Genomic DNA, 23,229 nt, shown 5'->3' with positions numbered 1-23,229 from the left:
TTGAAAAAAAAAATAATTAAAAAAATGTTTAAATGCTAGACTCTAGAAGCCAGAGATATAAAAGATTAGCCTCCCAGTCTCAGTCGGAGACTGCCAACCTTGCTATGGACTGAATTGTGTCCCCTGAAAATTCATATATTGAAGCCCTAACCCAACATTGTGACTATTTGGAGATATGACTTTTAGGAGTCAATTAAGGTTAAATGAAATCATGAGGCTGGGCAGCTTAATTTGATAGGATTGGTGGCCTTTATAAGAAGAGGACGAGATGTCCCTCTCTCTCTCTCTCTCTCTCTCTCTCTCTCTTCCTCTCTCCTCATCCCTGCCCTACCCCAACCCAACCACTCCTGCCACTGGAGGACACAGAGAGAAGGTGGTTGTCTACAAGCCAGGAAGTGGGTTCTCATCAGGAAGCGAATCAGCTGGCACCTTGATCTTGGACTTCCCAGCCTCCGGAACTGTGAGAAGTAAATGTCTGTTGTTTAAGACATCGAGACTATAAATTTTGTTAAAGAAGCTCAAGCTAAGACCGTGCGTCCTTTATTTACGTGTATTGAAAATGCAGGGACAAAAATCCTATCACAGCAGTAACAGTGGCTATAACCACTGCTAGCCTACTTGCCATATTTGCTTCCAGTCCAAACCCCACCCTCACCCTGTTTAAAGAAAGCCCATACTGGTTTACTTTTTCATTAAAATGACAGATGCTTACATATAAAGATTTAAAGAGTACATCACAAGGCAAAAGTGAAAATTAAAATGTTACACAAAGGGCGAAATCTCGAACCGCTACTCTGGGTGCTGGGTGGGGTCTTCGCGGCTGGCCCCTCCCAGCATGGACCCTCTGCCCTGTGAATGAGCTGGAGGGAGGGCCACTGGGGCCCTAGTGGTCTCAGCCTGCCAAGCCTGGGGTGGAGCCTCTTCGTAGGGAGGGGCTGCGTAGAGGAAGGGGATCCCCCGACTTTTTGGTCGCTCTCACCAGAAATTCAGGCTTTTCAACTCAGAGTTAGAGGGAATGAGCAATACTGGTGGCTTGCCCTGCTGGTGAGATACTGTGTTCCCTGATAGAAACCCGAGGGGAGAGCGATCCCCACTGTCTTCTTGGCCACAACTGCCTGGAGTAGAGCTTCCATCAAGCTGAGCTGGAGCTGGAAAGACAGGAAGGAGGTGGTGGCTCAAGGCCCACAGACTTTCACTGGTCTTAACTAAGTATTAGAAGCCTTTATGAATAAATATTTCTTAATTTTCTGTATGCCCTTCAGACAACTTCCAGACATTTTAAATGGCTTTTTTTCCCTTCACAGTCTACACTAGTTATGTTTGTTCTGCTGGGGAGCAGGTCCTAGGGGCTCCCCACATTGCCATCCCAGGAGTGAAACCCTCACGTATTTTATAATTTCACCTGAGACTCCTTTTTTCACCCATGTGTTGCTGAGAAGTTTGTTGTTTAATTTCGAAATATTTGAGGAGTTTCCAGGTATCTTTTTACTATGGATTTCCAATTTAATTCCATTGTTGTCTGAAAACATACTATGTATTATTTCTATTCTTTTAAATTAGTTAAGGTATATCTTATGGCCCAGAATGTGGTCTCTCTTGGTGAATGGTCCATTCAAGCTTGAAAATGATGTTTATTCTGCTGTTTGATGGAGTATTCTATAAATGCTAATTAGATCAAATTGATAGTGTTGTTCAGTTAAACCATATGCTTAATGTTTTCTGCCTGCTTGATCTATTGGTTATTTGACAGGGGGTTTTGGAGTCTCCAACTGTGAGAGTGGATTTGTCTGTTTTACCTTTCGTTTCTATCAGTTTTTGCCTCATGTATTTTGATGCTGTTGTTAGGTGCATACGTGTTTAGGATTGTATGTCTTTTTGGAGAATGACCCCTCTATTATTATGTAGTGTCTCTGTTTATCTCTGATAATTTTTCTTGGTCTGAAGTCTACTTTGTCCAAAATTAATATAGCTATTTCAGTTTTCTTTTGATTAGTGTTATCATGGTATATCTTTACCGCTCTCTTTACTTTTAATCTATTAGATTCTTTATATATAAAGTGGGTTTCTTATAGACAACATATAGTTGGGTCCTGTGTGTGTGTGTGTTTTTTCTAAATCCAGTCTGACAATCTCTATCTTTTAATTGGTGTAATTAGACCCATTCACATTTAAAGTGATTATTGGTATATTTGGATTAATACTAACAATGTTTGTAACTATTTTCTATTTGTCACCAGAGGCTTATTTTCCTAACTTCTCTGGTTTTAGTTGAGCATTCTTTATTAGTAAACAATTATTCTTCTTTTAAAAAATTTTGGGTAATTCCCTGGTGGTCCAATGGTTAGGACTTGGTGCTTTCGCTGCCATGGTGCAGATTCAATCCCTGGTTGGGGAACTAAGATCCCGCAAGCTGAGCAGTATGGCCAAATACAAGTGGTTTCCCTAGATTTTGCAATATACAATAATATTTCTGAAGTACATATATATCACAATATGGCAAAATATTAACATTTGAAGAATTTAAGTGAAGGATATATGAGTGTTTGTTGCTCAACTGTTTCGATTTTTATGTATGTTTGAAATTTTTCAAAATAAAAAGTTAAGTGCAGTTATCTGAGGCACCCTGATATTTTCCCTTCTTGTAGCCAATTTGCTTTTTACCTTAATGCTTAAAGAACTCTTTATCTTTAAAGTTGAATAACTTAACTTGAATATTTCTAGCTGTAGAGTATCTCTTAGTAAATTTTCCTGGAATGCAATCTAGAGGCTCAATGTTTTCCCCCCCTAGGTAATCACCTTTATTACATCTTTTGGATTCTTCTGGCCCATTTTTGGTGAACTTTACATTTTGGACACCAGTTATCCTCATGTTGGATCATTTCTATCTTCTGTTTCTGTGGGCTTCTCTGTATGTACTTTACTTTCTTTTCTTTTTCAACTGCATGTACTGTAATCATCTTAAACTTCTCTTTTAACTTAATTTTCAATGGTGTCTTTTCTATTTCTTGCTATTTGTACTTCAGTATACTAGTTCTGTAATGGTGTTGTTTGGACCCTCAATTTATATTTTTAAGTCTAATGCTTTCCTTACATCTTTTTCTTTTGTTTCTGTTTATTCTCTTTTCTATGAGGTCTTAGTTTTAATTAATTAATATATATACAATTCATATGGATATAAAATTTCTTCCATTCCTTTAAATATGTATTCCTGTAGGTCATTTTCTTTATTTTCTTTGCATGGTTTCTTCCTTCCTTGCCTTCCTTTCTCCCTTTTTTCTTTCATTGTTAGACACCCTAAACCAATGTTCTGCTTTTCACAATTTCAAGTAATAGACAATTGCTTTGAGGAATAGCTCAAACTTTGGATCATTTTCCAATGGGAAGCTAGACTCAGTTAGAGAGAGAGCCATGGCCAAGAAGAGGGAAAAAAGAAAGACTATCCCTCAGGTGGTAATCTTCAGATTTCCTTCAATTCTCAGATATGTAGGTTCTCCAATATGATTTCCGGGGTGGTGGTGTCATTAGAAGCCAGGCCATGCTCTGCTTCTTCTCTCTGTTCCAGAATCTTGTTTCCCTCCTTGACATCAGTTTTAAATGTTTATTACCTTACATTATCTCTCTTTCTTTGTCTACAGTTATTAGTGGTTCTTTGGAAAGGGTTTTTTTTTTTTTTTTTTAAAAAAAAAAAACTTATTTGAGGTACATTTGTTAATAAGTAAGGAAAGGAAAATCCATGGGACAATCTTAGTTCTCTTTTCTAACGTAAAAGTCTATTATCCTTACCTAGTCATATTTATATTTAAAAAGCAAGTTACAGAAAGAGAGAAACTTTTTTTGAAGAAAAAAATGTCTGATGCTTTGAGCCGGATGTGATCTCAGAAGTGGTTCATTTCTCAAGTTCACAGAGCCAGTTAATGACTGAGCTGGGACTATGAAAAGGTCTCCTGATGGTTTTGTTTTGCATCTTCCTCTGTCTTACTATTGGGTGGAATTTTTAGATGAGAGAGAGAGGGAAGTTTTCTTGCTGGGGACTTTCCTTTCCTGCCTCTAATCACATTACATGCCTCTGGGCCTTTGTTAAGAGCAGCCTTCTGGCACAGAAATTGCGCTTGACTATAAAACTAAAAAATTATACATAAGATAAAGACTCAAGAAAGACCACTGGGGGAAAGGGTAAGTTTTTTTCTGTTTCCTCTCCTCTCTGGTTTAAAAAAACTCCCCTATAAATCGTTTTAGGGTATGAAACATTGTAAAAGTGACAAGTTTTGATTTTCTGGGATGACCTCAGCTGCTATGACAGCTAATGAGAATTGAGAAATAGTCGCTGTGGGATCTGTATTACAAGTACATGCTTTGGATTTTAATTTTTTCATCTAGAAAATGGCTTTTAAAAACAAGGCAACAGGGAATTCCCTGGTGGTCCAGAGGTTTGGACTTGGTGCTTTTGTTGCCGTGGCCTGGGTTCAATCCTTGGTTGGGGAACTAGGATCCTGCAAGCCACGCAGGGCAGAAATAAATAAATAAATAAATAAATAAATAAATAAATAAATAAATAAATAAAACAAGCTAAAGGAGAGTATTTTAATAGGTAAATGTAAAAACATAATCTGTCTGGATGTTATAACTCCTTAAAAGGTCAGACTTATCCTGTGTGATCAGTGAGGCATCTCAGAAAGGAAGACCCATCAGCGCTAGAGAGCTATGAACCTGTCCCAAAACTTATTGGACCCACTGGTCACTAGTCATCGGTCAAAACCAGAGGAATAAATATTTCCCAAGTTGCCTAGAAATGCAGAGGCCTGTTGCTTAACGAGATCTTTGATCTCTAGTCTACAGTGACAGTTTAGGGACATCCAGAGGTTAAGCTCGACATTTAGCTGCAAGAGAAAGACAAAGAGAAGTACAAAAAGTATGAATAAAGTCTTTTCTGTCAAAGTCAATTGGGTATCAAAAACTTCAAATTTATAGGTAATCTAAAATTGCTCATGTTGTGATATGTCATGAGGGAATTAAATGATGATGGAAGTCTATAGGTTCAGAAACACAAAACATGGGAGCAAATGACCCCTTTCTCCTGGGGAGGCAGCAGAGCATCATGGTAAAGAAGACAGTTCTGAGGTCAGGGATCCACTTTGCCATTTATTGACTTGGGCTTATAATTAAGTTACTTAATTATAAGCCTCAGTTTCCTCACCTGTAAAGTGCAGATCATAATTTAAGTATTCATAAATTTATTACAAAGGTTAAACAGGATAATTTATGTAAAATGCCTGAATTAGAATAAGTACCCAATAAATGTTAATTGATGTTATTGTTATTACTATTTTTCTCTGAAGACTAGGGTTCACATTACTTTTGCTCATATATCTTACAAGGAACAGTCCAGCAATTTCTTACATCTTGCTCTTTTCATTTTTTTCCCTCTCGTCACATGACTGTCCAGAGGTACTTCAACAGGAAAGGGAAGATAGGTGCAGGTCAGGACATTGCTATCCTGGAAGAAATAAATTATTGAGATTCCAAACACAAATAACTTTCTCTCAACCAACCATCTCAGCTTGAAAAAGAATGAAAAATAAATCTTCTTGACATAATGAAAGAAATGGAGATGAGAATGGATGAATATATAAAGGATTTAGAACTTGACAATATCAGTATCATAAGTAAAATCCTTCTCAGAACACTATGGAAGTGAATAGTGAATTGTAGCAATGGTTCTGGAATTTTTCCAAGGAATTATATCAGCAATACAATCATTCCAATGCAGAATAGCTCTCTTTCCTACTTGTAATTTGTGGATGACAATGGAACATAGCTTCTCTGTGGAAAGAGATGGGATACCAATAAATTTTAATTCCCCATAACATAATTTCTGTGAGGCAAGTTGTCTCCTTCACCTTGAATGAGTCATAACCCTGAAGAAGACAGGTTTTTGTTTTGTTTTTACTTCTCCCTGTCCCCTTTGTCTCATAAAAGCAGCTAGATTTTCCTGAGAAACTACCTGTGTCCTACTCTCAGACTTTGTGTTTTGGGTAGGGCTGTCCTGGCTTCCAGCTCCAGGCTACCTAGCGAATCAGACCATTTCACCCCTCCAAATTAGACTGATTGATTCAGAGTGGGCAGATGACCCAAGTCAGGCTGTTGAGATTCCATCCTGGGGTTTTTGCTAGATCTCTTAGGAAAGCAAGAACTGCTAACCATTGAGGTATAAGTCTGGAGGTACCAGAGGTCACCATAGGGAAAAGGCCGCCTGAGAAGGGAACCAACAGGGAGGAACGCATAACTGAGAGATGGGGATGGCTTCCTAATAGTATTCTTGAGTACCTGGGTTCAGCTGTAACTGAACACACACACACACACACACACACACACACACACACACTTTACAGTTTTATACGCCATATAAAGTCTTTTTCCTTGCTTAAGTCAGTTTGGATAGAGTTTCTGTCATTGCAGCTGAAGAAGTCCTGCCAAGTAAACCAGTCCCAGAAGGAAATAAGAAGTAGGCAGTGATCCAACTGCTCATTTCTGTATTTTTTCCACATTTCCCCCCTCTCGTCTTGTATTCAGTGCCTTTACGCTCTCTTCTTCTTGTTTATTTTCTCATGGGAAGTAATCTGATAATGTTTGTCCTTGATGCTGCAGGGTGAATTTCTGTTATTATGTTATTTTTCATAGAATGTTGACATTTTAAGCCTTACATTTAGTCCTACAATGAAAGGCTTCGTTCCTGCTAAAAGAATTTAGCTCTAAATAAGTAGGCCTGTTGCAATTAAAAGAGATTTAAGAAATGTATCAACCAAATAACAATGTGTAAATATTGCTTGGATTCTAATTCAAACAAATCAACACTTACAGAGTGTCTGAATTTACTGATTTGAGGTACGGCTTAGACACTGGAATTTGTAAACGCTGCCCTGGTGTAGCCAACTTGGAGACCCAGTTTAAGCGCGCGATTTGATCCCCCGAGCGCTTGGCCCTGGCTGCTGGACGGTCAGGATTGGGTGACCGACTGAAATCACCCGTTACGGCACGGAGTAGGAGGGGCATTTGTCGCGGCAGCCTTTCGCGCCCGAGCCAACCCAGCCCCGCCTTTTCCCCGGCCCGGCCCCGCACCACTGCCCCGCCCCTGGCCCCGCTCAGCTGCGGCCCTGGGTAAACCTGGAAACGCAAGAGGCCTCTAAGCAGTGTTCCGCGAGCGCTGATGTGCGCTTGCGCGGTACCAAGACCCGGCGGGCAGTTTGAATTTCGCTCCCAGAGCCGGGTCTCGCCATCCTGGGCTTCCGGTGGAGACAGGAGTGGTCTTCTCGCCTCGCGACCGCACTGAGTAGGCCCTTTGCTCCTGGATCCGCAAAAGGTTGGAGTCTGGTGTTGAGGATCCCGCCTTCGGAAGCGGGCGGAAGGCATTGCTTGGGCGGGGTGGGGGGCTCGGGGCGGTGCCGCGTAGGGCGGAAGAGAGGGCTTGACCTTGCTTCGCCCGGTTAGCCGGGGTGGAGGCTTTAGACCTCATAAACCCTCGGAGTGAATAGTACCTGATTTCTTTCCTCCCTTCCCTCCACGTCCTTACCGACCCCAAATAGTAAAGCCCCAAACCCAACAGCATGGGAGAAATGCTTACCTGGACCCGTTTCTTTGAACTTACCGTGTTTTTCCTTAAAATTCTTGGGTCTTTAAGTTTTCAAAGAAAATGCCAATGTTGTCTTTATGTGTAAGTAAAGGCATTTGTCCCCTTAAATCTATAAGGAAATGACACAGGCTTATCCCCTGTACCCTGGTTTGGGATGCATTAACCACAGAAAGCTCTAAGACAAGTCAGTGCTGGACTTTGGACAGAAACTGAATTTTGTAGAATTGAAAGATATTTCTCTTGAGTTTTTGTACTTTCTTTTCAAGGACATGTGACTTACTGGGTGTTTACCATTCTTGGATTTTGAAAGTGAATATAAATTTGTCTGGCTTCCCTTTTTTTATAAATGTATATCTTTTTCTTCAGAGGCTTAAAGGATGGCCTCCTCGGATCTGGAACAATTATGCTCTCATATTAATGAAAAGATTGGCAATATTAAAAAAACTCTGTCATTAAGAAATTGTGGTAAGTAAAACAGATTCCACTGACTTTGTACATACAAAATGCATTATGATTATTGTCCCACTTTGATATCTTATGCCTGGTTAAGTGAATGTATCTTAGAGAGGTAATTTTAAGTTTTGAATGGTGATTCTTAAAACAGTCTGCCCTCAGTATTTTGAATATTGCAGAGGATACTAAAATGTAAGTTACATTGAACAATGAACTAGCTATTAATTATATTTATTTACTTATGTTTTTCTGAGACACACAAGGCAGAATAGTAAGATTTGAAGGTTATTTAATGTTCCTAGTTCTAGAGCTAAGTAGAGATACGAAAAGACAAGGAAAAAACTAGAAGTGGAAAAGATCCACAGAGCTAGAAGTAGCCCATAACCCATCTTACAGACTGCTTTGGAGGAAGCTGATCAATATATATCACTAGGAAACAACTAATTGAAAATGAAGTTAATTTTTTGAACATCCAGAAACTTGTCAATTGTAACCATCTTCCAAGATATTTTGAAGTGCTGAAAGTGGATGATGCAATGGAAGTGCAGAGAAGTAGGAGATCCTTGTGAAGTCTGGAAAAATATTGTTTACAAAAATGATGTACTTCCCAGCCGTATCTAGGAAAGCTAAAGATTTATTGATAGGTGGAATTCCATCTGCTGGGAAGATCCTGTTGAACTTTTATTGTAGTTTGTATTATGAATTGATAATTTAAAAAAATTCAAATATGAAATTATACTGTTGGAATGTCCCTTCAAATTATACATGTCCTTCTGAGACTTTGATATTCTCCGTCTCTTGTTGGGAACCACTGATAAAGAGCCTCATCCATTTTACCGTTGGTGGCTGACATATTCTGTAGAAAGTTAAAGCTGAAGGGACTGTGGGTTCATCTTCTCAAGCCCCCTGGTCTCGCACATGAGGAAACTGAGGCTCAGAAGTCAGGTGACTTGCCCCGGTCCCCCAGCTCATGGGTAGTCAGTTGGAACTACAGGTTTTGTGTCCCGATTCCCAGTGTCGTACTTGTCTACTTCTATGCCACTTTTATTGAAAATCTGAAAAAGGACATTTAGGTTTTTAATAAGTAGTCTTCTTTAGATTCTCTTTCTGAGGGCATGATTACTATTGGAAAAATATAATTTAGTGATCTGTTAACGATCAAACCTTGAATTCAAATGACCCCATCAAAGCATGAAGCCTGGATGAAGTAGTCTGACCTGTTAGATAACTACACACTGGGTAACCATCATTTGTACGTGGAGAGAACAATTTGTCTGTTTGGTTCCATGGCCTATTTAGGAAAGCCTAGTAATTTGTTTGCCACTTTGGCTGCTGTAATTTACTAGATCACTACTATCAAAAGTAGTGAATTTATTTTACTATAAATCAGCAAACAAGGCCCTAAAATTTCGATGACGAAGTTATTTGAGATACCAGTATATCCAGCTAGTTGTTTTACCCCCTGCAATTAATCTCAGCAGAGACATCAATACTCTAATTTACTTGTTAATTTCTTTTAGTTGTTATGAACCTACTGTCAAATGCAATTTGCATTGCTTTATTAGATTACATCAATTAATAATAGTTTGCCTTTACTGAGTGCTTTACTAGGTTCCAAGCACAGTGCTCACCCATCTTATATGTACTTTCCTACTTCCCAGTAACCCTCTGAGGGCAGGTACTGGTGTCTCTGACTTTAGGCCTGGAGGCTTTAGCCATTTCTCTCTACTGCATCCGTAATCTATAGATGTGGTCACAGGATGTTTTCAGTTATGTGTATTTCATGATTTGGTTGCTAGAAGTGAAGATGGAAAGATTTGATTGTGAGGATAGTTTTCCTTTTTGTGCTTTTGATCTGCCCTTAAGAATTCTTTTTTTTTTTACTACTTCTCTTATTTCTAGGGTGGAGGGGACTCTGGTTTTCCCATCCTCGTATCTAGGAAGCTAGAGAGAGGGATTAGGAGGTGGGGTTGGGAATTTGAGAGCAGGCTACTCTCCGCCGCCTCCCACCCATTCTTGCAGGCCAGTCCAAACATAAGCTTATCTTCCTGGCCAGTGATTAGAATTTCTCAGGTTTACACATTCACTGAAGATATAGCCCATGAAGAGGGATCCTGGCCTCGTTAGGCATTCTCACTTTCAGCATCCTGTGCTTTGAAGTCCCAAAGCCTTGGCTCTTATCCCCATTAAAACCAAATATATTAGGTTGCTGAGAGTGACAGCCTCCTCTCTCCAGCATTCCTCTGTACCTCGTCCCCCACCCCCCCACCATTAGGGCTGCTGCAGCATCAGCTGACACGTACTGCCTGGTCTGTGGTTCGCTCTTCATGTGGAAGCCCTTGGTGATTTACCTTTTTCTCATAAGAGCTCGATTATGCATGTAAAGGGGTGTGTATTTTATCTAGCATTTCTAGGTGTTTTATTAGTGGAACAGTTCTCCAGAAGCAAAAGATTCAGGGGAAACAGTGTAATTATCTCTCCCTTCCTTTTTTTTCATATTACTTAGAAATGAGTTCTTAAGATTATCCATAGAGACAGTTCCTAGGGGCTGAAACAATAGTTCTTTCTCAACCCTCAGTGTCTCTTTAAGGTAGAGCTCTGTCCCAAGAGTTCAGTTGGATACATGTATGTTTTTTGCTTTTCTATACATTTTATTTTCCATTTTATCTTTGTTTATTAATAGGGCAAGAACCTACCTTGAAGACTATATTAAATAAAATAGGAGATGAGATCATTGTAGTAAATGAACTTCTAAATAAATTGGAATTGGAAATTCAGTATCAAGAACAAACCAACAGTTCACTCAAGGTAATGGTTTTCTAGTGAAAAAAACAAAATAAAAAGGCAATAGATACAGACTCCCTAATCACCAGGGAATTCTTAAGGATTCTTTAAGTTTATAATGTTCTTAGCTTTGTAAGTTATTATTAACGGTAAAGAGTGCCATTTGCATTTTATTTTCCCAGTATAAAGGACTCCAGAGTTCCAGATGTGTTTCTTCCTCCATGCTGGTAGCCAGTCTATTTACTAAAAAGGAATATTTCCTAAATAATTCTTTTTTTCTTTTTTTTTTGGCTGTGTTCGGTCTTTGTTGTGGTGCGTGGGCTTTGTCTAGTTGCGGCAAGCGGGGGCTACTCTTCCTTGCAGTGCGCAGGCTTCTCATTGCGGTGGCTTCTCTTGTTGTGGAGCACGGGCTCTAGGCGTGCGGGCTTCAGTAGTTGCAGCACGAGCGCTCATTAGTTGCGGCACTCAGGTCCTAGAGCATGCGGACTTTAGTAGTTGCGACACGTGGGCTCAGTAGTTATAGCACATGGGCTTAGTTGCTCCGTGGCATGTGGGATCTTCCCAGACCAGAAATTGAACCCATGTCCCCTGCATTGGCAGGCAGATTCTCAACCACTGCGCCACCAGAGAAGTCTCTCCTAAATAATTCTTGGTAGGTTTAATTTAAATAAATGATCTCCTGGGAGTGTGGTGTAGGAGGAATGCCTGCCCTGGGGTTTGGAGATGTGGATTCTCACCCTGGCTCCCCGAAGCACCTTCTGCCACCCTGAGAAGGTCATTTTTCCTCTTGGGGTTTCAGTGTCCTCACTTGAAAAGTAATGGGTCATACTGAACTATTTCTTGGGTCCCTTCTATTCTGCATTTCTCTATTTCTCTAGAATATAGTATAAGGATTCTCAAGCAAAGAAAAACTTGAGCCTCATTCACATGCACATTTTATTCTAAATAAGCCTTCACCTAATCAAAGTGATAGTGTACTTTCTGATGGGATGGGAAACTATTCAATCTGTACCATATGCTCTTAGAGCCATTGATATGGTCAAGGTGGCCTCTCTGGTCCTTTTCAAGCCTTATCATCTTCAATGTCTGTAAAGATTTTTCAGCTCTGGGACTGGGCATGATTGTGCCTATCCTACTATCAGTTGAAATGAAATTAGTATCTCTGAACATCATTCATCTCTTTAAAAGAAAGATGTTATACAAATTCAAAACAGAAACCAATAATGGTTTCACTTCTACCCTGCCCAAGAATGCCCAGGGTTAGGTGTGGGTTTTGAAAATGTTCAACTCAGGATTAAAGACTATTTGGAATTTTTGTTTACATTATGATTGAAAATCAGATGACGGGAATCCGAAGGTACAGAGTATTTTTCTTATTAAATTTGCGTGAGTTCATAACCTCAAGTTCTAGAGAAAGTTAAATAAAGACAACACAAAATGAAAGCGGTTATGATCAAGTAGGAATTTTCATTAAGCTGGAATATATGAAAGCCATTCCAAGCAGTATCTCATCGTTGCGTTCTGGGAATGCATTCTCACTCCGGTACTGGGGAACGTTTGCTAAGTCAACAAAAGCACTTTACCAGAATGAGAAACATAAATCTTTCATATACTTTTCAGTTGCTTCCCAAGGTTATTTTAGAAAGACATGAATGTCAACCCTGCCTGTTGTAATGTTATTCTAACAATTGTCCTCTGAAAAAATCCAGTAGAGAAAAATAATATATCGCCATCCAAAATCAGCTCGAGAACCAAAGGGCTCTTTTTAAATATTGCTGTATTCAGTGCTTTTTCACCGCTCTGCATTTTGAATACTCAGAACCATTGTGATTGTGGTACGTAGTCTTTCATGCTCTTTTTTAAAATAATTAATCAATTAATTAATTTGGCTGCGCTGGGTCTTAGTTGCAGCATGCAGGATCTTTGTTGCCGCATGCGGGCTCTTAGTTGCGGCATGCGGGATCTAGTTCCCTGACCAGGGATCGAATCTGGGCCCCCTGCATTGGGAGTGCAGAGTCTTTACCACTGGACCACCAAGGAAGACCCTTTCATGTTCTATCTAACATGTTAAAACACACACAGGCAGGACAGATGCTTATTTGTGAGCTTTTTCTTTTTTTATTTTAGGAACTCTTTGAATGTCTTGAAGAAGATTATAAAGATGTGAAACATCTCAAAGAAAACATACCTCCCCATTTGCCTCAAGTAACAGTAACCCAGAACATGTAAGTATGTTTGTAATTATTTTTACTATCTGGTTTTATCAAACTATTAAAACAAACACTTCAAATCTTTTTGCTTTTCTATATACTTGCAATTTTGTTAGTGATTATCCAGGGTTTTGTTTTGTTTTGTTTTGTTACTTATACAAGAAATAGTCTTTCCCCCATCTTTACCAGTTTTCTTATCCCACAGTCTCTGGGAAAATTGTCCCCCCTCTTTCCCAAGGGTAAGTCTCCTCTAGACTTTCTTTTTCTACTTTTTCTCATTTCTTTCCCTTAGAGCAGAGTTTGTCAACATTGGCTCTATTGGCATTTTAGGTCAGATAATTCTTTTTTGTGAAAATAGCATGTTTAGTAGCATCCCTGCCCTCTTCCAACTAAGTATCAGTAGCCTCCTCTATCCCCTCCCACCTCCACCCCTCCACCCAGTTGTGACAATGAAAAATGTTGCCAGACATTGCCATATGTCTTCTGCGGGGCAGAATTTCCCCTGACCCTTGAGAACCACTGCCTTAGGGTAAAACTAAAATTAATGAGCTTCCCATCTTAAAAACAGCTCAAGGAACAAAAACCTAGCTCTATTTTTACCCTCAAAGTACTGTCCTACCTCTGTCTGTTCACTGCCAGTGTATGTTCGTGCCTGCCCTTTTCCTGAAGCCCCTAAAACCTAGCCTTTGGCTGTTAATTACTACCATACTTATGAAAATGATTGCTCGAAGGTCACAAAGGGGTAAAAAATACCTCTTCTGCCCTGATTCTTCTCACATTTTATTTTGCTGCCCATCTTTTTGAAATTCTGTTATTTGCACTGCCACTGTGCTTTCTTAGTTGTCATCCTACATCTTCGACTAGGCTGCCTCCTTTTTCTCTGCCCTCTTTTAAATTACAAGTGTGTCCTAAAGCTCTGTTTTACTCACGCTTAAACTTAACACCATTATTAATGCTCTCAAATGTCCAACTCTGGCCTTGACATGGCATCTAGTTCTGTTTTAATCGCTTGCTGGGAATCTCATGAATGAGCTGTTCTCTCCTCCAGCTTTGCGTGTCTAAGACTAAACTGTCTCCTTGTTACCCACCCATCACCTAGACAGGAACTCGGCATCTTCAACCTGTCTCTCTGTCTCGTAGCCCCAGCGTCCATTTGGCCTCTGCGGGGTTTTGTCTGTCCCTGCCCTCCCTCTGATTGTCTGGCTCCACGAGATCTTCCGTCATCTTTTGTCTTCATGATTGGGGAGCTCCTGTGTTTTGTCTTTCCAGTATTTCTCCACTCCCATCTCTCCAGTCCTCTGCCCAAAACTGTATTTCTTTTATTCTTTAACTTTATTGAAGTATAGTTGATTTACAAAATTGTATTTCTAAAAGGGGGCTCCAAGTACGTAAAAACATTCCATGGCTAACTTAACGTTTTAACTTTCGAATGTATCATATATACAGAAAAGTAATTAAAGTAATTAGTGTAAATTAAAGTAATTAGTGTAAATTAAAGAAGCATGATAAACATCAGTGTATCCACCAGTCAGATTAAGAAATAGGACACTCCAGTACCTATAGCACTTTTTCTATTGCAGACCCTTTCTCTATCAAAGAGGTAATCGTCCTGGAGTTTATGATAATCACAGTTTTGTGTATGTGTTTCCACAAACAACATACTGCTTAAGTTTGAAAACTGAAAGGAAGGCACGAACCTTGCTGTGTAGGAAAAGAGCCATGTTGCTGCTGATAGTTGTAGGTCTCCAGGAACAGATAAGCTCAACAGAGTCCCTTGTATGTCAGGGTACCTTGGAATTTCACTCCAAGAAGAGAAAATTAGTGGGCAAGGTCATGAATAAATGCTAGGAACAGAGGTCATCATAGGATATCTGCCAGGGTTGTTGGACTGAACATTGGCTACCCAGCAGGAATATGGCCCGAGGAATAGGAGGAATTTTATTCTAAACTCACTATGGCCTAGCGTCAGCTCTTAGGGCCAGGCCACAGCAGAACCTTTCTATAGGTAGAAATGGTTATTTTCAGTTGATACACACAGCAGGGCCTAAAGATAAGCAAGTACAGGTAAGAATCAGCCAGGCTTACCGTGGAGTCTCAGGTTAGGATTCATGTAAGGATCGTGCTACCATAACATTGGGCATCTTCATCTTGACAACCCACCACGTGTCCATATCCTCATCACACCACCTCAGTCAGGCGTGGTTGCCCTCTGTGTCTGGTACTCAGCTGTCGTCTTGGGATCTCACTTCCCTGTCTTTCCTGGAATTCCCTTCCCTTGCTCCTGGGTTGGATCTTCTCTTTCCTGTATTCCATCTCCATTTATCGCTTGACTTGCTGCTGGCAACAGGGCTCCATTCCTTCCTTGGCAGTTAAACAACCTAAAGATACAGGCTATTTGTAGACTCTATTTGCTTGTGGGTAGGAGCTATATTAGGCTTCTCATTGACTCCAGAAATTGGGCAGGACTGAGCCAAGCGTGACCCATGCTCATTGCTGGCAACTAAAATGAGTCTGTAGCAGGCAGGATTGATATAGTAAGTCCTTACTTACGAACCTTCAAGTTGCAAACTTTCAAAGATGTGAACATGCTTTCGCATGTCCAGTCATGTTAGTTAGTTCATGTGTCTGGCATACATTGCCACATGTGTGCATTGTCACATGCGTGCATCCTCTACAAGTGGTTGTGCTTTTGTGTATTTTGCTGTACAGTATTGTATAGAGTACTGTAGTACAGTATCTTTATTTCAAGCCCGGGATATCCAGAAACAAGAGTAAAAGCAGCGGTGATATAGCTGGTACTGCTGAGAAGCGTCAGCTGTTGTACTGCACGACTGTACTTTTCAAGGCACTGTACTGTAAGATTAAAAACGTTTTCTTTATTTTTTGTGTGTGTTTTTTAGGTATTGTCTGTGTGAAAAGTATATAAACCTATTACAGCACAGTACTATATAGCTGATTGTGTTAGTTGGGTATCTAGGCTAACTTGTTGGACTTAGGAACAAATTGGACTTAGGAACGCACTCTTGAAACGGAACTCATCTGTATGTAGGGGACTTATTGTACTAGCAACCAATGGGATAAATTAGAAAGATAGAAATGTAAGGTGATTGATGTTTCCATGTCCAGAAATAGGGAAGTCAGGAAGAAAAGCCATTTAGAAGTTAAAATCAACTTTACGCATATTGACTTTGAGGAACCAGTGGGGTAACTGATGAAGATGTTTGGCGCATGTTCTACTTACACCATGTTTTGAGTGTGTAAACAACAATTATATTACTGAAGATTTAGGGACTTGCTTTTTTAACATTCTCACTATTCAGATCTTCATGAGCATTAGGGGTAGGGATAGAAAAAAAGGTTGGCTATAAACTTATAACAAGATGAATCATGTGTTTGATACTGATCATTTTCAGTTGCAAAGCTTTCTGGTATGCTGCAGAATTCTGACGATTACCTGTACATCTGTGCATCTCTATTCTGTAGTGTTAATGGATCAGATCTTGACCCTGAAGAACCCGTCAAAGTTGAAGAAGCTGCACCCACAAAGAAGCCCTCCAAAGAACAAAAAAATGTTAAAGAAATGCCATTTGTAACTTCTGATGAGTTTAGTGGCATTCCTGCGTAAGTATTTAAGATAAATTTTAAGATAAATTCAACTCTTTAATAATCAACATACATGTTGATAAGTATAAGCCTTGATTATATTAATTGTAACATGCTGTGTTCCAACATCGATCTTTTCTAAAATAGTTTTACATTGTACTGTGAAAATGCAGGAAATCTTTTGTTGAAGATGTTTAAAACTATGTTTTTTGGAATTCCCTGGTGGCACAGTGGTTGAGAGTCCGCCTGCCAATGCAGGGGACACGGGTTCGTGCCCCGGTCCAGGAAGATCCCACATGCCGCGGTGCGGCTGGGCCCGTGAGCCATGGCCACTGAGCCTGTGCGTCCGGAGCCTGTGCTCCACAATGGGAGAGGCCACAACAGTGAGAGGCCCGCGTGACGCAAAAAAAAAAAACACCTATGTTTTTTGTTTAGTTGTAAAACCTTTTCATAGAGAGATCTAGAGATGGATCAATTTGTTGTTGAGTCCTCTCAGGGTCATTTTATGATACAGATTTATCCAGTTACATTTCGGAAGTAGCTTCAGTTTTGCTGCAATTTTAAGGAAAGTGAGTGTGTTGTATAGGTTTGAGAATTAGAACAGAGAGTGCTGTGTTTGTTCGGTTTCCATTTGTCCATTAACTTATGCCACACACTTGTTTGAGTCTGTGCTGAGGAAAAGAATACAGGGTGAATAAGACAAGATGCCTCCCCTGAGAGAGGGCTCCTTTGCTCTTCACAGATGACATGGGGAACCAATTATGGAAATACGTGTTTTTAAACTCTCATAATTCCAGGGCTTTACTTAACTTCTGGCTTTATATTATTACATTCCTTGTTACTTTCTTATACAAATAATGCACGTTGTTAGAAAATGTTTGTTGTTAGAAGATAACTCATCTGTAATTCCACCACTCAGACAAGAGAGAGTATTTCCTTCTATATTTTAACTTCACCTACATAACAAGTTGTTTCTGATTGTCATTACAACAATGTAGTTATTCTGTGAATATAGTTTACTTACTTTTTTTTAATCATGAGCATTTTTCCATCATTAACTATCATGGAAAACTTGGATTTTAATAATTGTATAATAGTTATTAAGTATAAAAGTTATTCTATAAAAGTTATTAAGTATTTGGGTTGATTGCATTGTTATGAAGAATGGTGCAATGAAGTTTCTTTTGGACAAGTCTATTTTATAATTCCTTATTTCCTTGAGTTGGTGTCCTAGGAGGAGAATCCCTGGGGCAAAGGGCATGATTATTTTACTTGTCTGAGAGTTGTCCATCTGGATTTTGTTGTTTGTTTTTTAATTAATAGACTTTATTTGTTAGAACAGTTTTAGGTTTATAGAAAAATTGAGCAGATAGTACATTGTTCTCATACCTGAAAACAGTTTCCCCTATTACTAACATCTTGCATTAGTGTGGTACATTTGTTATCATTGATAAACCAGTCTAGATACTATTAACTAGATATTAACTAAAGTCTGTAGTTTATATTGGGCTTCACTCTTTGTGTTGTACAGTCTATGGATTTTGACAAATGCGTAATGTCATGTGTCCACCATGATAAGAATAGTTTCACTGCCCTAAAACTACCCTGTATGCCACCCTTTCATCTCTCCCCGCTGAGCCCCTGGCAGCCAGTGATCTTCTTACTGTCTCTATAGTTTCCCTTTTCCTGGGTGTCATATAGTTGGAGTCATACACTGTAGCCTTAGTAATATGCATTTAAGGTTCCCCTCATGTCTTTTCATGGCCTGATAGCTCATTTCTTTTTATCACTGACTAATATTACATCGTGTAGATGTAGCACAGTTTGTTTATTCATTCATCTGTTGAGCAACATTTTGGTTACTTCCAGTTTGGGGCAATTATGACTGAAGCTGCTGTGAACATTCACGTGCAGGTTTTTGTGTGGACATGTTTTCACCTCACTTGGGTCAACACCTAGGAGTATGATGGCTGGATCCTATGGTAAAACTGTTTAACTTTGTAAGAAGCTGTCCAACTGTCTCCCATAGTGGCTGTACCATTTTGCATTCCCAGCAGAATGAGAGTTCCTGTTGTTCCCCATACTCCGCTGTATTTAGTTTTGTCAGTTTTTTTCTATTAGCTATTCTAGTAAGTATAATGTACCTGATTGCTTTACTTTTCAGTTTCCTGATGACATAGGATGTTGACCATCTCTTCATATGCATAGTAGCCACTTGAAGAATATCTGGCAATTTCACTGTTCTGAGACTAGGAATGAGGCTGACAATTCTCTTTAGTTTTTTTGTTTGTTTGTTTGATTTGGTCACTTGGTCCTTTCCTTTATTGACAGCTTTATTGTCGCTAAAATTCTGTTTGATGCTATTCGGTTTTTTAAATTGTCGTTGTTATTGTTGTTGCTCATCGGCTGAGCTAAAGGGAAGAACAAATGGCTGTGAGAACATTGGAATAGAAGGGTCTTCAGAAAATGCTTCCTTGAAGGAAGGATATTAGAATAGTCATGGTAGAGTGTTCTTTTTTTTTTTTTTTTTTTTTGCGGTATGCGGGCCTCTCACTGCTGTGGCCTCTCCCGTTGTAGAGCACAGGCTCCGGACGCGCAGGCTCAGCGGCCATGGCTCACGGGCCCAGCCGCTCCGTGGCATGTGGGATCTTCCTGGACCGGGGCACGAACCGGTGTCCCCTGCATCGGCAGGTGAACTCCCAACCACTGCACCACCAGGGAAGCCCTAGAGTATTCATTTTTAAACTAAGGAGTTATTTAACGAATGAGAGAAGTTAGAAGATTAGGATAAGGAAGAATGTGTTCCAAGCATAGGACTTTATTTATCTTTAAAAAGTTAATACAGGGTTTCCCTGGCGGCGCAGTGGTTGAGAGTCCGCCTGCTGATGCAGGGGACACGGGTTCGTGCCCCGGTCCGGGAAGATCCCACATGCCGCGGAGCGGCTGGGCCCGTGAGCCATGGCCGCTGAGCCTGCGCGTCCGGAACCTGTGCTCCGCAACGGGAGAGGCCACAGCAGGGAGAGGCCCGCGTAACGCAAAAAACAAACAAAGAAACAAAACAACAACAAAAAAAGTTAATACTGAGATGGAATTAAAGTAGAAAACATTGGAACTTGTTTTGAGGAAATTAGGAAATAGTTCACATGATTTAAAGGAATTACATTGTGTTGAGCTGTGGCATCAACTGTGGAAATTGTGGTTAGAAAAATGAGTGGTGAAAATGAATCTAGAAAGGAAGGGAGTAATGAAAATGAATGGGTTTTGGTCAATATGAACATTTTCCTTTAAACATATTTATATATTATTTTATCTTAAGGAAGTTTCGATTAGAAAACTGCCCCTTTGAATAGAGGCAAAGGACAGAGTTTAACATAATGAATCCATGATTTATTGAAGGGAAAAATTGAAGCAGATCATGAAAATTTTGTTTTTGGTCTGTACAGACCACTCAGAATCAAGGGTCTCCTATTCTTATATTCTAAGACCCTGATGACTGGGAGGATGGGCAGGAGGGAAATTGGATTGGAAGAGTGGGCTTTAGCGTGAAAGAGACAATGCTTAAGGGCATTTGAGTTCAGAATGAATAGTGAGCTGTCCGTGGAGGCTGCCTGTAGTTCTCCTCTGCCGGCCAACTGTGCAGCTTAACTTCTGGGCCCTTTTGTCCCTTTGCAGCCCCTGTACCATCAGTTCTTCTTCGTCTCGATCAGCATGGTCATCTTTGTTGTCACATTTGTCATCCTTCATCTCCTCTTCCCCCTCTTCCTCCTCCTTTTTTCTTTTTCTCTCTGAACAGATCCATTTTTGCAGGAAACTAGAGTGGTATGAGTTATATAATTTATTAATATTTAAATTTTTCTTTCCCTTGCTCACAAACATTTAAAAATATTTAAGTAAACTTCTATTTGCAATTAATCAGTCTATTTGAATCAGAGTTTGAAAACCTATTTTAAATTGTAATGTTAATTCTGTAGGTGGAGAATAGGAATTTATGTATCCAGACATAACTAGGGAAGATAAGCACTAATATATTGTGGTCTCTAATTTTTCAACGGTTGAGATGTGTCTGGTTTATTTGGAAGTTGGTATAAAATTTTTTATATAGAGTACTAATAGCTTTGCTACTGTATAAAGTCATCATATGTAAATGTTTTGCAAAGAAAACAATTGTGTATGATGATTCTTTAGAAAAATTAATCATTTTCTTTTTTACAGGTACATGAAATCACGCTTAACCTATTGTCAAATTAATGACGTTATTAAAGAAATCAACAAGGCAGTAGTTAGTAAATATAAGATCTTACATCAACCAAAAAAGTCTATGAGTTCTGTGGCCAGAAATCTCTATCACAGATTTATTGATGAAGAAACGAAGGAAACCAAAGGTAAAATGAGGGTATATATATGTGTACATGTCAACTGTTTGGAATGTAACTAAACATGAGAAACAAGATTAATTCCAGAAACTTCTAACTCTAGAGAGGTAGTTCTCAATCAGGGGCAGTTTTCCCACCAGGGAACATTTGGCCATCTCTGGAGACATTTTTAGTTGTTATAGCTGGGGTTGGAGGTGCTGCTGGCATCTCGTGAGCAGAAACCAGAGATGCAGCTGAAGTACCCTATAATGCGCAAGACAGCCCTGACAAAAAATTATCAGCCTAAAATGTCTGTAGTGCCGAGGCTGAGAAATACGGCATTAGAGTCTATTATGGAATGATATCCAATATTTTCAGAATTAGAATAGTAATGATGACAGTCGTTCATGCTTATACTATAGCGCTTACTGTGTGCCAGATAGTGTACTAAGGGCTTTAGTCCTCACAGCATCCTTATGAGTTGTGTACTATTATTATTACTGTTTTTCAGAGTAGGCAAAGAAGGCTTAAGTTACTTGCCCAAGGTCATTCAGTTAAGTGATAAAGCTGCTGTGGGTTTCATTCTCTTAACCACTACCATATCGCGTCTTGAAAAGTGAATTGTTCAGAAGATACCAGCAGATAGCCAGTGATATAATAAGCAGGGCTACATTTCTGAAATGCTACAGTAAACATTATGCAACTTCAGTTTAAAGAATAATTATTATTTTAGCAAGAATACCAGTTCTCACTGTGCTTGGATAATGATAGGAAAAAGTGATTAATGCCATTCATAGTCATAATGTAATACATTAAAGACTCATCTTGAAAGTTGTCCTAATAAAAATTAGCATTAATATCTTTATTTTCAGGCCATTATTTTGTAGTGGAAGCTGACATAAAGGAGTTCACAGCTTTGAAAGTTGACAAGAGATTTCACGTGATACTGAATATTTTACGACACTGCCGGAGGCTATCAGAGGTCCGAGGCGGAGGACTTACCCGATATGTTATAACATAAGGCCCTTGTGAGCTTTTGAACCAGCCAACAGTAGGGGATAGAGGCTATTCCTATAGTTTCCTTATATGTAATTTCTTTATATATAATTTCTTTAGCCGTTTCATTTTCTTTGTTTCTTGTAAAAATAAAACTTAAAAATAAATAAAGCATGTATATTTTAAAATCTACTTCCTTACAGTAAATATTTAATCACCTACCATGTGAGCCTCTGTTCTAGGCATAAAAATGTTCATATTTAGTTTTTGTGCTTAGTGACAGTGCTGCTGACCCCAGTAAGACGGTTGCAAATGTGATAATAAAAGTCAAAGTTCAAGAAGATAAGATCAAGGATATCCAGGCTCTTTGGAATTAAAGGTCATTAGTGTCTAAATTCCACTAATGATATTTCAGTCTATAGGCAAAAGCTGGATTTGGAGGCAGCCCATCCACGTGGTTATTCTGCTTTCCCATGTGTGGTTAAGGAACAGCTTACCTGAAATGCGTTCAGTGTAAATCAGTCTGTAAACATTGGCCTGTAATGAAATTGTAATAAAAGTATTTTGAGATGAAAAAGATGATAAAATAAGACATGTAAGGTCATGGAAAATGAGTGGTCGGATTGTAAGAATTTAATGGAGTTTCTTTTGCGCACTTAGGGAGGTTGTTAGTCTATGTCTTAGTGAGCGTTCTCCAGAGAAACAGAACCAAAAGGCTATCTATGTATCTATATCTATCTCTATATCTATCTATCATCTATCTATCTGTCTTTCTATCTATCTATCATCTATCTATTGACTGTCTCTTCTGTCTCTATCTATCTATCTAATTCTCTCTCTCCTATCTCTTCTATCTATCTCCCCAATCTATCTATCGCTCTGCCTATCCATTCTATTTATCTGTCTATCTATCTGTCTATCTATCTGCCTATCTATCTATGGAGATTCATTATGAGGGATTGGCTCATGTGATCATGGAGGCTGAGAGGCCCTCAGGTCTGCTGTCCGCAAGCTTATGGATTATGGAGGCCCAGGAAAGCTGGTGATGTCATTCAGTCTGAGTGTGAAGGCCTGAGAACCAGGGGAGCCAGGCCAGAGCAGATGAGACGAGATGTTACAGCTGAGCAGTGAGGCAGGAAAAAAGAGCAAATTCCTCCTTCCTTCCTCCACCTTTTGTTGTGTTCACGTCGTGGATGGATGGGAG

The 23,229-nt window shown here is 39.5% G+C and overlaps 1 protein-coding gene across 9 annotated transcripts in view; it reads left to right on the top strand.

Annotated features, from left to right (window-relative positions):
- Positions 1–22,217, top strand: part of SKA1 (spindle and kinetochore associated complex subunit 1) — a 36,178-nt gene extending 13,961 nt beyond the window's left edge. For 3 of the 9 annotated variants that reach the window (XM_067699074.1, XM_067699068.1, XM_067699071.1), the window contains 7 exons: positions 7,994–8,092; positions 10,764–10,888; positions 11,047–11,091; positions 12,992–13,089; positions 16,558–16,695; positions 20,890–21,059; positions 21,902–22,217. In XM_067699074.1, coding sequence (XP_067555175.1) covers positions 8,005–8,092; positions 10,764–10,888; positions 11,047–11,091; positions 12,992–13,089; positions 16,558–16,695; positions 20,890–21,059; positions 21,902–22,050 — 813 coding nt within the window. In that variant the 5' untranslated portion in view covers positions 7,994–8,004 and the 3' untranslated portion in view covers positions 22,051–22,217. Of the gene's footprint in view, positions 1–359; positions 468–4,058; positions 4,174–7,122; positions 7,358–7,993; positions 8,093–10,763; positions 10,889–11,046; positions 11,092–12,991; positions 13,090–16,557; positions 16,696–20,889; positions 21,060–21,901 lie in introns of those variants that run through there. The other 6 variants (XM_067699070.1, XM_067699069.1, XM_067699073.1 and 3 more) reach the window with 5 other exon arrangements.
- Positions 22,218–23,229: the final 1,012 nt, after the last annotated feature.

The sequence above is a fragment of the Pseudorca crassidens genome, chromosome 12 (assembly GCF_039906515.1).
Source record: "Pseudorca crassidens isolate mPseCra1 chromosome 12, mPseCra1.hap1, whole genome shotgun sequence".
In the NCBI taxonomy this organism is placed as follows: Eukaryota; Metazoa; Chordata; class Mammalia; order Artiodactyla; family Delphinidae; genus Pseudorca; species Pseudorca crassidens.
Note: the sequence above shows the minus strand (reverse complement) of the source record. Positions and strands in the feature narration are given on the sequence as shown.